Raw genomic sequence first — 17106 nt, 5'->3', positions numbered from 1 at the left:
ATGGAAGTGGGAAGGGAATGGGAATGGAAATGGGAATGGGAATGGGAATGGAAATGGAGTGGAAATGGAAATGGAAATGGAAAGGGAATAGAAATGGGAATGGGAATGGAAATGGAAGTGGAATGGAAATGGGAAGGGAATGGAAATGGAATGGAAATGGGAATGGAAATGGAATGGAAATGGAATGGAAATGGAAATGGAAATGTAATTCCTGGCTTCAAACACACAGTGGGCTGGAAAAACAGGACAAAACTCAGGGGTCGTGTCCTGACTTGGCATCCAGCGGAATCCTTGGAGCCACTCAGAACCCCTGGAGCAGCTCCCTCCCACCTGGCAGAGACCCCACGGAGCTCCTGGAATTTTAGCTTGGACTTTATTCAGAGGGATATGGAATTCCTGGACCTGCTCCAGGTTGTTTGGAACACCCCCAGCTTTAGCCTGGAAGTTGCTCCAATGTTGGAAAAACGTGGGCAGGAAAAACAGATATAGGCAAGGAAGGATGGAAAATGCTAGCCTGGAATCTGGACTCCAAGGAATAAAGTCCCTTATTCCATGGAAAGGAGGGAGATGCCTGGAAGGAACGGGATATTTGGGATGGGAACTGCTCCTTGCTCTCCTCTGTTCCATCCAGGTGGGTGTTCGGCCGCTCCATGAGAGAAAATCATGGAATGGTTTCGGTTGGAAGGGATCTTAACTCCTCATTGCATTCCATGGGCAGGGACACTTCCCACTATCCCGGGGTGCTCCAAGCTGGCCTGGGACACTTCCAGGGATGGAGCAGCCAGAGATTCTCTGGGAATCTGTGCCAGGGCCTCCCCAGCCTCCCAGGACTGGATTTATTCCCAGCATTCCATCCAAACCTGCTCCCTGGCAGCAGGAAGCTGTTCCCCTTCTCCTGTCACTCCATCCTTTGGAAATAATCTCTCCCTATTTTTCTTGGCTCCTTCGGCTCCTGGATCATTCCAAAGCTTTTCCAGGCTGAGCCATCCCAATTCTTGGAGTCTTTCCTGGCGGCAGAGCTGCTCCATCCCTCTGATTATCCCAGTGCCTCCTCTGGATTTGCTCCAACAGCCAACAGCTTCACGTCCTTCCTGAGCTGGATGCAGAATTCCAGGTGGGATCTCCTGGGAGCAGAGGAGCAGGGATGTGAAAACCTAAACAAAGCAATTCCTTTTCCCAGCGCTTGGAATTCTGTTCCCATTAAAACCCCGTGAATTCCTGCTCCCTTACATTGCCCAAATTCCCAAAATTTCGCCTGACAGGAGCTGCCCCATTCCAAACGCCTTCCCGGAGCTTCCCAGCCCCCTCTCCGTGTCCTTGGGATGTCTCCAGAGGGAGCTGAGTTCCTCCAATTCTTTTCCCGAGCAGGTGTCCCCCGCTCCGGCTCCATTGTCCCGCATCCCAATCCCGGGATTTGCCGCTGCTGACGTCACACATCCCGCGCCCTTTTCCTTCTTTCGCCGCGCCCCCCACAACGACGTTTTAAAACCAATTCCTTCTTTTTCACCAATTCCCGATTTAAAAAAAATTGGATTGAATTGATCCTACGGGATATTCCCTTCGGTGGGAATTGCGCTCTCCAGGAGATTGTTGGGATCGGATTCTTCTGGAAAACGGGGGGTTCTGGATGTGTTCAGCCTGGGGGGTTGGGAAAGGAAATCCTTTTAAAGTTCCCATTTTCAATGGGAACAGCCAAGAAAATCGAAGGAGTTTGGAATATTCCATAAAAATCAAAGCAGCACCAAAAATTCCCAGAAATATTCCCACATAAGATTGGAATGTGCAGATCTCCCTGAAGGTGATGGGAGGGAGCTTTCCTATCCATGACACTCCTGGAAATAGGGAAATTCCAAAATTTTTTGGGGGGAAAGAGAAAACAAAGGCACTGGGAAAAGGTTTCTAACTTTATTTTTGCAAATATTCCATGAATATTCCAAGAAGTTCTTCCCTGGGACAGGATTCCCGACTGGACTTCTTGCACATCGTAATAAAGAACATTGCCACCAATTCCTTAATGATCCTGGAATGACTTTTAATATTTAAATGGTATTTAAATGATATTTAAATATCTGGGGATTTTTCCCAGTTCGGGGAAAAATCAGAGGAGCTGTAGTTAGTAATTCCCAGTTTTTCTCCAGGAAAACTTGGTTGGATAGAAAAAAATGCTGGTTTGGGTTGTGGAAAGAAGTTGTCGGTTGGAATTTTGGGGGATCAGCTGGGAAGACAAACCATGATCCATGTTTTTCCTGGCACCTTTTGTGCTGAGCTCGCTTATTCCAAGTCCAAAAAAAAATCCCCCCGCTTCTGGAATTCTGGATAAATCCAATCAGAAACAGCATCCAGGTGGGTTTTCTCCCTCCCAGGGTTGGTTTTTTTTTGGGGGGGGGGGGGAAGTCGTTGTCCCAAAATGCTCCGGGTTCAGAGCGTTGGCTGTGGATCCCTGAACCCTCACTCGGATGGGAGATTCCAGAAGATATCCCAGCAGCCAGGGCTTTCCCCGGAATGCTGTGCATGAGCAGGTCTGGGAATAGTCCACAGTTCTTATCGGGATTTTTGGCAGTGTTTTTATTTAGGAGGGAAGGGAAGGAGGAGATTCCTGGTTTTCATTTCTCTGTTGGATCACAGCCATTCCCTGAGGAATTCCAAATCCATCTAACCCCATGAATCCTGGAATGGGCAGTGGATCCATGGCTGTGCCAAGCAGGAAAAGATTCCCCAGACTGCCAGGGTTAAATCCTGAATTTGCTGCTGCCAGAGGGAAGCTCCAGGAGAAATCCTGGGAATGCAGGGAGGGAGCTGGGATCATCCCGGCATCAAGGCCTGGAGCAACGTGGGCCGGTGGAATCGTCCCTGCCCTGCTCTTGGATGAGCTTTTCCAGGCCGAACCTGGAATTCCGTGAGGAATCCTCATCCATGGAATGGCAGCGGAGCCCGGCCGAGCTTGGCTCCATCCTGGCATTCCCAGGCCCTTCCCACGGCCCAGCTCCTATTTCAGGGCTCTTCCATCTATTTAAAGAAAGGGGAAAAATGCGCTGGAATCTTCGCGCGTGCGCAGCCAAATATTCCCTCTTTTTCAGCGGCCGAGATCCACGGATCCCACGGCTTCGGAGCCGGGATGTTTTCCTTCCCCTTTTAGCAACACGTGCCCGAAAGCTCCCGGCCCCTATTAGGGCTTAAAAAGCTCCGCTGCGGCCGGAGGGAATAAATCACATTCTTGGGAGGGAAAAAAAAAAAAAAAAAAAAAAAGCAAAAGCGGCACCAAAAAAAAGCAGGAGCGCGGCGTGTTTTTCCCGAAACTTTGGGATGGGAGCGAGGAGCCGGCGGGAAAGGGAAGCCAGGGAGCCCAACAAGCGGCTCCCCGCTACAGGAAGCCGCGGCCTCCGGTGATAAATAGGGAAAGCCGGGAGCACAGGATGTGTTTCGGGAGAGCTCGGCGGGACGCCGGGATGTGAGCGCCGCCGGTCATTTGTCCACTTGTCCGGCGGCATGGCCACGCTCCGGCCGCTGCTGCTGCTGCTGCCGCTGCTGCTGCCGCTGGCGCGGGGCAGCGGGGCCGAGGAGGCGGCGGTGCTGTGCGCCGGCAGCGCCTGCTACACCCTGCACCGGGACGAGAGCGCCTGGAAAAGCGCCCAGGAGCGCTGCCGCCGGGACGGCGGCAACCTGGCGGCGGCGGGCAGCGCCCGCGAGGCCGAGCGGCTGCGGGAGCTGCTGGCCACGGCCCGCTGGGCCGGCCCGGCCTGGCTCGGGCTCGCCCTGCCCAGGGGTCACTGCGTGCGGCCGCACGAGCCGCTGCGAGGCTTCTCCTGGGTGGCCGGAGGGGAGCCGGGCAACTTCTCGGAGTGGGCGGCGGAGCCGGCGGTCACCTGCGTGAGCTCCCGCTGCGTGGCCCTGCGGCCGCCCGGCCCGCACGGCGCCGGGGGCTGGACGGACCGGCCGTGCCGCAGCCCGCTCCCGGCTTTCCTGTGCAAGTTCAGCTTCCAGGGAATGTGCGGGCCGCTGCCGCTGGCGGGGCGCGCCAGGGTCACCTACAGCACCCCGTTCGGCGTGCGCAGCGCCCACCTGGCCGCCGCGCCCTTCGGCACGCTGGCCGAGGTGCAGTGCGACGGCGGCGGCGACGGCGGCCGGGGCTCGCCCTTCGCCGTCTGCAAGGGGCCGCTGGCCGGGGGCGGCTTCGCCTGGCACCCGCCGGGTCCCCTGTGCCCGGTCACCTGCGGCCACCGCAACGGTGGCTGCCAGCAGCTCTGCGTCGAGGCGGCCGGCGAGTCCCCGCGCTGCGCCTGCCACCCCGGCTACGCGCTGGCCGCCGACATGGCCTCCTGCGTTCCCGAGGATTCCTGCCACCCCAGTCCCTGCCAGGGATCCTGCCGGACGCTGCCCAGCGGCTTCGAGTGCGGCTGCGAGCCTGGGTTCGCCCTGGCACCCGACGGACGCGCCTGCTTGGATGTGGACGAGTGCGAGTCGGGGCCGTGCCAGCACCGGTGCCACAACACTCCCGGCGGCTTCCAGTGCCACTGCCAGCCCGGCTACCGCCCCGCGGGGCCCGCTGGCCGCCAGTGCCACGACGTGGACGAGTGTGCTCAGCCCCACGCGTGCCCGCAGCTCTGCATCAACATTCCCGGCTCCTTCCGCTGCGCCTGCCGGCCCGGCTTCCAGCGGCAGCCGGGAGGCGATTCCTGCCTGGATGTGGACGAGTGCCTGCGGGATTCTTGTCCCGGCGCCTGCCGCAACTTCCCCGGCGGCTACGAGTGCCTGTGCCCGCCTGGCTCCCGCCGGGATGAGGATGGGCACGGCTGCAGGCCCGGAGAGGCGATCCCAAGCAGCATCCCGCAGACCTCCAGCAGCATCCCGCAGAGCTCCAGCAGCATCCCGCAGAGCTCCGGCAGCATCCCGCAGAATTCCAGCATCATCCCGCGGAGCTCCGGCATCCCACGCACCACACGCGTCCCATGGACCACGAGCACCCCGCGGACTCCGGGAATGCCCACGGCGGGATCGGGAGGCGGCTCGGACGAGCACAGCGCAGACGGGCCGCGGCTGCTGCTCTATTACATCGTGGGCAGCCTGGTGGCCATCCTGCTCCTGCTGGCGTTCGCCCTGGCGCTCGTGGCTTGTAGGAGAAGGGCGGCCAGGAGGGAGAAGCCGGCGGCCAAAAGCGCGGCCGATAATTATTGCTGGGTGCCCGAGCAGCCCGAGAGCCGCGGGGAGCGCAGGTAGGAAGGGGTTAAAAATCCCAGTAAAACGGTGGCGGGGAATTCTGTGCCCAGAGCGAGCTCCTCCAGCTGTTCCGGTGGGATTTGCGGTCCTGCTGCTCCAAGGGTTAACGAGAGGGGAGAGGGAATGGGGTGGGATTTGCCTCCTCAGCGCTGCTCCGAAAGGCAGATTGGGAATTATTGGGTCGTGCTCCTAAAGGGAAACTCACCTGGAATTCTGCTGTGGCCCCTTGTGCCATGCTCCCCCCTCCATGGCTGCGTTCCAGCCTTGGATTTGCCACATTCTCTGGGAAAAGGGGTCGAAATTGGGATGGAAAAGGGCTTGAAATCGGGATGGAAAAGGGTTTGATAATCTCCTGGAAAATGGTTTGAAACTGGGATGGAAAAGGGTTTGGAAATTCTCCTGGGAAATGATTTGAAATTGGGATGGAAAAGGTTTGGAAATTCTCCTGGAAAATGGTTTGAAATGGGGATGAAAAAGGATTTGAAACTCTTCTGGAAAAGGGCTTGGAGTTCTCCTGGAAAAGGGCTTGGAATTCTCCTGGAAATGGGTTTGGAATTGGGATGTGCCTCAGCAGAGCTCGAGCAGGCCCCTGCAGGCACAACCAGGGTGGGGTTTAAAGGCTATTTTTGGGGGGGTTTATTAAAAATCTCTCCCCTAAACCCCCGGAAAACTGCTCAGCATGGAGCCAAGGAATGGCCAAAAAGTAGGAAAAGCTGTGTTTGGAATAACCACCTCCTCATTTCCAGAGTATCCTGCCCAAATCCACGTCCAAACAGAGAAAACAATGCTCTCCTTCCCACCAGCCGCATGGGAGGCCGGCCTTTTCCTGTTGGATCATGTTTTTTTGGGAAGGATCCTTCCTGGCTCCAGGCTGAGCCTGTTTTCCCCCTTTCCCTGTGTAAGGAACACCCTGGAATGGGAATATTTGCTGATTATTTCGGGTCAAACTTGTAACTCCCCAAACACTCCCCAGGTGCTTCCCCAGGTTCCTTGAGCTCCTTCCAGCCTTTTCCAGCGGGAATTCTCCCTGAAATCCTGAGGGGCATGTCCAGCAGCACCTCCTCCGTGCTTTATCCATGAGGATAAACCAGAGGAAGGGCTGGAAAAGAACAGCCACGGGATTTGAAGGCTCCAGCCTCTTCCTGAATTTCTGTTGGAATTATTTTGTCCTCGGAGCCCAGTTGCCCCGGGAATGGGAATGGGGCACAAAGGAGTTTGCAGTGGGCAGGGAGCCGCATCCTGTCATTCCATGTGCCGAGGAAAACCCTTTCCTGCTTTTTTCTTGTCTCCCAGCTCCATTGTGAGCTGCGAACAGGGAAATGGAGCCAATGGGAGTGTTTTCCATGTGCTGCCTGTGTTGGGAGAAAGGGGGGAATGCAGCAGCGGGATTCTTGGAAATCCTGCTGAGAATTCCCAAATCCCGAGGCAGCAAAGCACTGGGAATACCTGAACTGATTAAGAAAATGAATGGTCCCATCCAGTTATGCCAGCTTGGGATCTGTGGGAAGAGACAGCCTTGAGGGTTTTATGGGATAGAAGGCTACAAAAAAGGGAAAAGGAGGGATGAGGGTGGAATTAGAGCTGGGAAAAACCTGAGGTGTGCGGTTCATTCCCGAAAAAATGATAATCCCCATTTCTGTTCCAACCTCTGTGTATTCCAGCGGGGAATGATGGTGGATCCAGCCTAGGGAAGACAGGAATTTGGGCCAAGGTTTAGTTTGGATTCTCCTGAATGGAGTGTTTCCTCCCTCCTGGTGCAATTCCTCCTGGATCCAACCTCATGTCTCCTGATTTTCCTGCCACATCCTGATCCGTGGCCTCCTTAGGGAGTTATCTGGGGGCTGGTGAATCCCACAAATCAGAGTGGGATCATTTGGTGCCCTGGCTTCCACAGGAGACGGGATGTTCATCCCGCTCCTTGGAATCTTTTGTCATGGATGAGTGCTTGTTTTCCCAGAATGAAACTCTTGGATTCACAGGATAAAGTTATCCCAGTGCCACTTTCTGGACAGAATTCCAAGGAAACCTGAACAAAAACATGTTTGTAGTGGGTTTTAATAAAGATATTCCTAAAAATCCATGGATTGGTGCTCCTAATCCTTGTGTTCCCCATGGCGGTGGGTGGTGATCCCAAATCCTTTCCTGGGGCTTATCCCGTGATCTCAGCCTTTCCCGGGATTGGTGGTGCTGGGCAGGGGCCATTCATTTCATCCCTGCAAGGCCCTGGGGTGGGAGCATTCGGATGGGATCAGTTGGATCCCAAGACCATGTGGAAGGTCCTAAACCCATAAAAAAGGTCCTAAATCCATTAAAAAAGGTCCTAAAACCACAATCAAGGTCCTAACCATGTGAACAGAGTCCCAAGCCCATGACCAAGATCCTAATCCCATGACCAAGTTCCTAAAACCAGAAGGAAAGTCCCAAGCCCACGAGGAAGGACCTCAACCCACGGGCAAGGTCCTAAGACCATGAGCAAGTTCCTAAAACTGTGAGCAAGACCCCAATCCCATTGCCAAAGTTCCAATCCCACAACTAAAGTCCCAATCCCACAACCTCGGTCCCAATCCCATGGCCAAGGTTCCAATCCCACAACCTCGGTCCCAATCCCATGGCCAAGGTTCCAATCCCACAACCTCGGTCCCAATCCTGTTGCCAAGGTTCCAATCCCATGGCCAAGGTTCCAATCCCGCAACCAAGGTCCCAATCCCGCAACCAAGGTCCCAATCCCATGGCCAAGATCCCAAAGCCCATGGCCAAGATCCCAAAGCCATGAGCAATTCCTTTGATTTCAGCAGCGCTCTGTGCGAGGGCTTTTTTGGGACCAAATAATAGGATTGACCTCTTTTAGATCCTATTATCCCAGGATATTTCACATTATTTTACATTCCACTGCTTTCCATTCCCTCCTGGATAACTGCCAGCATTCCAGCAGAGGAACCTCATCCCAAAACCCTGCAAGGAAGCCAAAAATCCCCCCCTGCTGACACCAAACCCCGGACCCAGGGGTCAGGCCAAGCATTCCGAGTGCCCGCTCTGAGCAGGGTGACAGGGACAGCCGGGATGAGTCAGAGCCAAAAGGAAAGGCCTCTCCCGCAGGGAAAACATGATTAATGGGATTTGGGAAGAGGAAAAGCAGCAGGAAGGGCAGTGCTGGCACCCTGAGTCAGCCCTCGGAGCAGCGGGATAAAGGGAATTTTTGAACCGTGATTAATCCCACTCCTCCCACCCCATCCCGATTATCTTTTAGGGATAAGCGCTGTCAGTGGGGCAAGGCCGGCAGAGCGGGATCATTGTTTGGGAAGGCTCTGTTTTTTCCTGGAAAAAGCCTTGACAAGGAATTTTTTATCTGGGTTTGCAGTTGCTTAAAAAAAAAACAACAACAAAACGGCAGAGCCAGAATTTTATGGTTTTTTTTTTTCCCCTCTCCACCACATTCCCTTTTCCTTCTTTCCCTGTGGTTTGCCCGGATGTTTCCCCTCTTTTCTTGGTGGTTTTGTCCGGAAAACAGACGAAGTAAAAGGAGAAGTGGAAGAAGGATTGGCAAAACTGAAGGGAAAATTGTGGGAACGACAGGTGCTCCTAAAGCCAAGAAAGGCTGGAGTTATCCAGCTCCCCAGGAGATTCCCAGGAATCATCCTGCTTGGATAAATTCTTCGTTCCAAGCTCCCCCATGGACGCTTTCTCCCTGAGGTTCATCCCTGCAGCTGGAATTAAATTGTTATTAATTAAAATTAAAAATTAAAAAGTTATTAATTGTTAATAATTAATACTTATTATTAATTTTAGTTTCCCCAGCTTCCCTTTTCCCCGCAGCCTCACGGGGTGTACGGGAAGCACCCGGGGTTAGGAGAGGACAGAACAAACCCCAAGGGTTTAATGAAGGTCAACAAAGTGCAAAGAAGTTTCATAAAGTTTAATAAAGGAACTTCCTCGAGGTGATCCCAGGAAATTGGGATTTGCTGCTCATCCCAGAGGCCGAGGCTGTTGGAATTCTGTAAACAAACAGGCTCAAATCCCCTTTTGGTGGAGCGGAGAAGCTCGGGGCTGCATTTTTAGGTTGCTGCTGCCTCCGTTCTGGCAGCACAGAGGGATCCCCCAAGGAGAAACTCGTGGAATGGGATATCCACTGGGAGGTGTCCGTGGGGAAAAGGGAAGATGGGGAAAGGGGTCAAAATAACGCTTAATAATAATAATAATAGTAATAATACCAAGTAGTAGAACTAAATAAATTATAAATGATTATAGATTAAAAGATAGAATTATATGTTAATTATTTATCCAAGAAATTTTCCCGAATCCTGCCTAAACCGTTTCCCTTCATCCCGTCCCTCATTCCCTGGGGGCGGATCCCAATCGCACCCGGCTCCGCCCTGCTGTCAAGGACTGTGGAGAGGGAAAAGGTCCCCCCCTGGAGCCTCCTTTTCTCCGGGCTGAGCCCCTTTCCCAGCTCCCTCCTGCTGCTCCAGCTCCTTCCCAGCGCCATTCCCATCTCTGGACGCGCTCCAAGCTCTTTTCTTTCCATGCTGGATCCAGAGCCGGACACGGGATTTGAGCCGTGGTCTCCCTCCCCGGTGCCAGCCCTGTGGCAGCAACTGGGTGACATCCCAGTGGGATGAAGATCATCCCGGCGGGATAACGATTCCCACCCGCGCTGCTCCCACGCCAGGCTCCCTCCCGTGAAATCGCGCTGCTGTTCCCCCCTTTTCCCAAGGCTCACGCCGTTTTTCCCGGCTCCTTGCGCATCCCGCACCCATCCCGCGGGCCGCCCCCGCCGCTCCGGCCCCCCCCGCGCTGCCGGGCGGGCCCCGCCGGGGCGGAGCCGCCGGGAGGATGCGGGAGGGGAGCGGGGCGGGGGCAGCGCCTGGCCGGGATTCACCGCGCTCCCTCCCGGCCCCCGGGCGCTTCCTTCCCCGGCTGGAGCCGCTATAAAGGGCGGCCGGGCCGAGCGGGCCGGGCACAGCTCGGGCGCCGCCGGCCGCCCCCTCCGCGGGCCATGCGGCCGCTGCTGCCGCTGCTGCTGCTGGGCACGGTGGCGCTGGGCCAGCCGCGGGACGTGTTCCCCGCGGGCGCGCAGTGCCTGGAGCACGAGTGTTTCGCCGTGTTCTGGGCGGCCCGGCCCTTCTCGGCCGCCAGCGAGGGCTGCGAGCGGGGCGGGGGGCACCTCATGACCGTGCGCTCCACCGTGGCCGAGGAGGCGATCGCGCTGCTGCTGCAGAACCGCGCGGGGCGGCTCTGGCTCGGGCTGTCGCTGGCGCCGTCCTTGTCCTGCACCGAGCCCAGCCAGCGGCTCCGCGGCTTCCGCTGGGTCACCGGCGACCGCAGCACCGACTACACCAACTGGGCGCCGTCGGGGCGGCGCTGCGGCGAGCGCTGCGTGACCGTGTCCCGGGAGCTGCGCTGGGAGGAGCGGCGCTGCGACGAGGCGGCCGACGGCTTCCTCTGCCAGTACAGCTACGGCGGCAGCTGTCCCCGCCTGGCCGCCCCGCAGGGCGTCCTCGTCACCTACGCCACCCCGTTCGGCGCCCGCGGAGCGGAGTTCCTGGCGCTGCCCCCGCGCAGCGTGGCCTTCATCCCTGAGCTCGGGCTGGAGCTGCGCTGCGACGAGGATGGGGACAGCGCGGGGCCGCGCTGGAGCCGCGACATCCCGGGAGCGTGGCCCTGCGAGGTGGCCGGCGGCGGCTGCGCGGGGACGTGCGGAGAGGAGCGCGGGCGGCCGCGCTGCTCCTGCGCCGAGGGCACGGTGCTGGCCGCGGACGGGCGCGGCTGTCGCTCCCTCTGCGAGGGGTCGCCGTGCCACCATCACTGCGTGGTGGCCGACGGCTCCTTCGTGTGCATGTGCTTCGTGGGCTACCGGCTGGCGGCCGACGGCGTCGGCTGCGAGGACATCGACGACTGCGCCAGCGAGCCCGGCCCGTGCGAGCAGCAGTGCGTGAACACCCAGGGCGGCTTCGAGTGCCGCTGTCACAGCGGCTACGCGATGGTGGACGGGCGCTGCCAGCCCCGGCCGCCCTGCCTCGAGGCGCCGTGCCAGCAGCGCTGCGAGGAGCTGCCCCACGGCTACCGCTGCGCTTGCGACCCCGGCTACGCCGTGGACCCGCGGGACGCCACCGCCTGTCGCCTGTACTGCAACGCCACCGAGTGCCCGGCCGTGTGCGCGGCCGGCGGCGGCTGCGATTGTCCTGAGGGCTTCGTGCTGGACGGCAGCGACCTGTGCGTGGACCTGGATGAGTGCGACAGCGGTCACTGCGAGTTCAACTGCACCAACACCCCCGGCAGCTACCAGTGCCACTGTCCCCACGGCCGGTACCTCCGCGACAACGAGTGCCTCCCCATCCCGGACGGGGACGGCGACGAAGCGTTCTCGGGCGATTCGGAGCCCGTCCCGCCCACGCCCGTGCCCAGCCGGCCCCCGCCCAAGGCCGAGCGGCTGCACCCGGGGCTGCTGGTGGCCATCGCCGCGGGTGCCCTCCTGAGCCTGCTGGCGCTGCTGGCGCTGGGATTGCACCTGGCCAGGAAGCGCTGCCGCTCCCACGGCTCCATGGATTACAAGTACAGCGGCCCCCAGGAGAAGGAGCTGGGGCTTCAGCCGGTCCCCTCCGCACAGAAGCCGTAGGGACGCCGGGAGGCGAACTGGGTGACATTTATTCCCCCCCTCGCCCCCCCGCGACCCTCCACCCCCCCGCCCGACCCCCGGCTGGAATTTTTCCATGATAATTCGGGAAAAGCTGCGATCACCCCACTCCCAGAAATACTGGCTGCTTCCCAGCCGCCTCATGGAAGGCTGGCGCCGGGGAGCGGGGAAAGCAGAGCGCCCGGAGGCCGTTCCGCTCCTGCTGCGTTCCCGCTCCCTCGGCGTCCAGCTTTCCTCTTCCCGAGCCGGCGGTCGGGAAAACCGCAAGGAAAAACCCGGGAGGGGCGGCTCCGTGTGGAAGGGACTCTGAAGCCGTGGGATGAGGGCACGGGGTTACCAAGGCGGGGACTTCGGAAGGACACCTCCACCCCAGTGCCCCTCCCCTGGGCTGGACGATTTTCCCGAGCCGGGAGGCTCCCGCTTTTCTTCGGGATGGGGTTGGTTTGTTTTAAGCTGAGGGGTGATGGAAGAAGGAGCAAAGATGCTGTGGGAAGCACTTGTCACCTGAAGCCCCCGGTGACAGCACGGACCCGGCTCAGTGTCAACAAGGCGGGACTCAAATCCCTGACTCCCATTCCCTCTCGTTACATTTTTGCGGGATGTGGAGGTTAAGCAGGGACGCCGAGGCTGCCGGGGTGGGTTTTGTGGGAAAGGTTTGCGCTGCTGCAGAGCCACATCCAGTTTCTTCCCTGATCTTCCGCCGTCGTTGCCTTGAATTGTTGGATTTGGGGGATTTTTGTGACCCCGCCCCCCTCCCGTCCGCCGGGATTTTCCCTCGCCCCGGGCTGACTCTATCCCAAGGCAAAACATTCCCACGAGGCGGCATCCAGCTCGCCGCTCATTCCCAGCCACAGACTGGGGGCAATTCTGGAGAAGGATCTGTTTTTCCAGCTCTGACATTCCCTGGGGAGCCAAAGGGGGGGTCCTGCTCCGGCTGCCGTTGGAGCGGGAATGTCGGAGCGGGCGCTGACAGCTTCATGCCTGTGAAACATTTATTGTCCCGGAGCGGCCGAAGTTTTGGGAGTCTGGGATCAGAGCCGGGGGGTTCTGTTCCCCGACATTCCCCCTTCCCACCCTATAAACTTCCCAGCACGCAGCATCCCCCCCTCGAATGCGAAACCTCGGCTGCAAATTCCCAGGAAAACCAAAATAGAGGCGTTGTAGGAATTGTAGCTTTCCCAAAAGGTCGTTATCCCAAAGGCCGGGTAACCGAGGGTCGTGTCCATGGATCCCTTGGGATGGGTTAAAGGGAAACCACACGGAATGAGGGCTGTAAATCTATGGATGTTGGGCTGCAGTGGGAAGGACGGAGCTGTTTTGATGATCTGTAATTATCCAGAAAGAGATATCAAAATACAGAGGTGTCCCTCGGGAAGAATATCCAAAGGAAGGGAAGGGAAGGGAAGGTCGAGGGTTGAAGGTGGGAAGACACTGATGAAAGGCGTCATCCCACCTGCAGGATCTGCTTCCCATGGATCTCTCCTCGTTATCCAGCTCCAAACCCTGCCCGTTCCTGGCTGGATCCCAGGTTTTGCCACCACACCCCCAAAAACTCCCTCCTCCCCCTACCCCCCCTTCCCTCTTATCGCAGAGTCCCACTGCGGAGTTTTATCTTATCACAAATTCCTTACGGTGTCCGAGTCCTGAATTCCCGACACTCCCCATTTTATCCTTCCCTTCCTCGGCACGTTTGTAAATCTTTATTTATTTATTGGAATTTTACCCCGCGCGACGGGAATTGCCTCGTGGAGATCCTGGGTGGACACCAATAAAGCTTTGCCAGCCTGGCTCAGAGGAACTGCTCAGGGAATGTTCTTTCTCCCCTTCCCAAAGATTCCTCCAGAAGTGCAGGAAAACCCCGGAGCATTCAGGGCAGCACTGGGATGAAAACATTCCCAGCTGGTCACTTCCCCAGCGGGATTCAAATGGAAAGGATGAGCCATAAGTAATGGACGACACGGGTAACATTCCAAGGACAAAGTTAAACCCCAAATAAGCTGGAAATGGCTCATTCCATGGGACCTCCATGTGCTGTCCCTCACCCCGGGATGAGGTCCACCAAAATTTGTTTCTCCTGGGGTTTCTTTTGTGGCAATTTGGTCCTGGGGGTGCTAAAATCCTGGGAATTTTTTTTGGGGGGGGGGGGCGGGGGTAGAGGTGCATATGATGGGATGTCCTTCTGCTGCAGATGCAGCGGAGCTGATGGGCTTCGGGATTTTTGCCGGTCTCTTGGGAAGGAGCGTGCATTTATTATTTGTTAATCGGGAGGGCCGTGCTCTCACGGACATTTTGGGATCCTCCGCGTCCCTGCTGAAGGCTCCTGGGTGCCGGGATAATGGCAATAACCACACAGTCCATGGGATTCGCTCCATCCCAGGCCAGTCTTATGTCTTTTTATTTTGGAGAGCGGCGCAGCGTTCCGGGCCCTCTCCATCCCCTTTCCTCCCAGATTCCGGGGTGCCCTAGAAGGGAGTGGTTTTGGGCAGGAGGGCTCCGGGCGCGCAGCAGGGCTGGGGGCGCAGGGGGTGCTGCTGGCAGGGCAGGGGGGGACACACGCAGCCCTTGTTGTCGCCGCGGGGCGCGGCGCAGTAATCCAGGGGCTCCTCCTCGTCCTCGCTGTCCCCTCCGTCCCCGTCGCCGGCGCGGCAGCAGCACAGGCCGGAATCCCGGCAGCGGCGCAGCACGCCGTGGAAGGAATTCCGGAAATTCTCGGAGAGCAATCCGTAGAGGATGGGGTTGGCGCAGCTGTTGGAGTAGCTGAGCAGCAGCGAGGCGTTGTGCGCGCTGGCGTCCAGCCGGCCGGGCAGCAGCAGCTCCAGCAGCTGCACCACGTAGAAGGGCAGCCAGCAGACCACAAAGGCGGCCACCACGGTGACCACCAGGCGCGTCAGCTTCCCCTCGGAGCGCCGCCGCTGCCGCCACCCCACGCCCTGCGCCACCACCCGCATCTTGCCCGCCAGCAGCAGGTAGCACAGCGCCATGGCCACCACGGGCAGCACGAAGCCCAGCGCGCTGCTGTACACCACGAAGGCGGCCGCCCACGCCGGGCTGGGCCACAGCAGGTCGCAGGCCACCGCCCGGCCGTCGCCGGTCACCGCCGTGCCGGCGAACACGGGGATGGGCGAGGCCACCAGCAGCGCCAGCAGCCACACGCCGCCGTTGACCAGCTTGGCCACGCGTGGGCGGCGGTAGGAGGCGGCGCGCAGCGGGTGCACCACGGCGATGTAGCGGTCCAGGCTGAGCACCGTGAGGCAGAAGACGCTGCTGAACATGTTGAGGCCGTCCACGCCCAGCACGGTCCGGCAGAGCGCGCGGCCGAAGGGCCAGCGCCGCAGCGCCGCCGCCGTGGCCACGAAGGGCACGCTGAGCATGAAGAGCTCGTCGGCGATGGCCAGGTTGAGCAGGTAGATGTTGGTGGCCGTCTTCATCTTGGCGTAGCGCAGGATGACGAAGATGACCAGCGCGTTGCCCAGCAGCCCCAGCAGGCACACCAGGCCGTAGACGCACTGCAGCACCACCATTCCCGCCATTCCCGCCGTTCCCGCCATTCCCGCCGCGTTCCCGCCGCGCTCCGGAGCCTCTCCCGCCGCCGCCGCCGCGCTGCTGTTGGGGGGCGTCTCAGAGCTGGCCCAGCTGGAGATGCTCCAGAGGGGAATTCTCTGCTCGGCGTCCGTGCTCATGGCGGGAGGGCATCCATGGGCGGGAGAGCACCGGCAATGGGGTCGACCTGCGGGCAGGGCACAGGGATGAGGGCTGCAGGGCACGGAAATCCCGGTGCCCACATTGCCCCTGGATCGGGAATCTCCTTCCGCCACCCCCCGACTCCCTCCATCAATCCCCTCCCCTGCCTGGACACCTCCACGTCATTCCTCAGGTAGGAGCGTCCCGGTTTTTTGGGATCTCGGGGGCTGTGGGGTGGGGTGGGGTGGGAATTAACCCTGCGTGGGGCTCCTCAAACCGGGTGGGATGGCCTGGGAAGCCCAACCCGGCCCGGGGATTAATCCCAACCCGGCCTGGGAGTCAGTCCCAACCCGGCCTAGGAATCAACGCCATCCACCTTAAGGAGCCCCCGCAAATCCCAGGATTTCATTCGCCCTGCCAAGGAGAAAGCGAGCCGGGAATATTTTACCTCTCGGTATTCCAGGGACGGAAGGAGCCTCAAGCCTTCCTGGCGGGGGGAAGCAGCCGCTGTGGGAAGATGCTCCGGTGGGATCCGTCTCCAACGGAAAGTCCTGCTTGACCTGGATCAGATGACCGGGAAGATCCGGACCTTTTAAAGCGAAAGACAGAGCAGGGATGGACGCGCGGGATCTTCCCCCTCTCCCGCATCCCTACGCCGCAGGCATCGGCTTTTCACGGAAAAATAAACGCGACGCAACTTTCTGCTCCAGGATTTCCGCTGGAAAACAGCGCAGTGCCCTCCGCCCTCCTCCCGCCGGGCTGCGCTGTCCTGCGGCTCCCGGCCGGAGCATTCCCGCTCCAGCGGCTCCTTCCCGGCGCTGCGGAGGGCGGGATCCGCAGCCCGATCCTCCCCCGCTCCCCCCCACCCCCCCTTCCCGCATCCCGAATCCCGCATCCCGAATCCCGCACCCCGCCCTCGCATCCCCCGCGGCTCCGGGGGGAGGCAGGAGATGGAAGAGGAATGGTTGCCTTGGCAACGCATCCCTCATCCCGCATTCCTGCCGCGCATTCCCGCCTTCCCCGCGCGCATTCCCAGCGCTGCAGGGCCCCCGGATCCTTCCCGTTGGATCCCCTTCCCTGCTGCACCGCATCCCGGGATTCCGGGCGCGGAGAGGTGAGGGCCAGCCCAGCCTGGCCCCACATCCAAACCCACCGGGAATTCCATCCCAAATCGGAGTCTGCGCTGGAACTGGGGCTGTAAAAACGGGAGGAAATTCCATCCATTTGGGATTATTTTTAATCAGTTCCCGGGTTTGGGGCTTTTTTTTTTTTTTTTTTTTTTTTGGATGAGAGGGATCCAGGGAATCTTTGTGCCAAGAAATCCCTGGCAGCAGCTCAGCCCAGGTCACGGAATCATAGAATTGTGGAATCATGGAATCGAAGAGTAATAGAGTCATGGACCCATGGAATCACTGAGGCGTGAAAAGCCCTCTAAAATCATGGAATCCAATGTTAATCCAGCACCGATCCACGTCCCCAGGTGCCACATCCACGTGGATTTAAATCCCTCCTGGAATAGGGATTCCGCCACTGCCCAGCGAGAGGAATTTTCCCGATGTCCAACCCAAACCTCCCCTGAG

General features: G+C 58.9%; 3 protein-coding genes and 1 long non-coding RNA gene across 4 annotated transcripts; 2 read left to right on the top strand and 2 right to left on the bottom strand.

The window, feature by feature from the left end:
* Positions 1–3081: 3081 nt before the first annotated feature.
* On the top strand, positions 3082–7294 carry CD93 (CD93 molecule). Its single transcript, XM_042038902.1, has one exon. The coding sequence runs from the start codon at positions 3487–3489 to the stop codon at positions 5212–5214; it is 1728 nt and encodes a 575-aa protein (XP_041894836.1). The 5' UTR covers positions 3082–3486; the 3' UTR covers positions 5215–7294.
* A 1818-nt stretch (positions 7295–9112) lies between these two features.
* LOC121669660 lies at positions 9113–9984 on the bottom strand. The gene is made up of 2 exons (XR_006017835.1): positions 9932–9984; positions 9113–9340 (listed from the first exon to the last, which is right to left on the bottom strand). It is a non-coding gene; the product is annotated as an uncharacterized LOC121669660 (long non-coding RNA).
* Positions 9985–10163: 179 nt separating this feature from the next.
* THBD (thrombomodulin) lies at positions 10164–13639 on the top strand. Its single transcript, XM_042038897.1, has one exon. It carries the CDS (start codon positions 10208–10210, stop codon positions 11825–11827), a length of 1620 nt encoding a protein of 539 aa, XP_041894831.1. The 5' UTR covers positions 10164–10207; the 3' UTR covers positions 11828–13639.
* A 568-nt stretch (positions 13640–14207) lies between these two features.
* SSTR4 (somatostatin receptor 4) lies at positions 14208–16788 on the bottom strand. Its single transcript, XM_042038898.1, has 3 exons — positions 16436–16788; positions 15975–16115; positions 14208–15572 (listed from the first exon to the last, which is right to left on the bottom strand). Exons 1-3 carry the CDS (start codon positions 16506–16508, stop codon positions 14308–14310), a joined length of 1479 nt encoding a protein of 492 aa, XP_041894832.1. The 5' UTR covers positions 16509–16788; the 3' UTR covers positions 14208–14307.
* Between the last annotated feature and the right edge of the window lie 318 nt (positions 16789–17106).

This window comes from Corvus kubaryi, unplaced genomic scaffold (assembly GCF_017639235.1).
Source record: "Corvus kubaryi isolate FWS band 111438036 unplaced genomic scaffold, C.kubaryi_AGA036_p1.0 37393, whole genome shotgun sequence".
NCBI lineage: Eukaryota > Metazoa > Chordata > Aves > Passeriformes > Corvidae > Corvus > Corvus kubaryi.
Note: the sequence above shows the minus strand (reverse complement) of the source record. Positions and strands in the feature narration are given on the sequence as shown.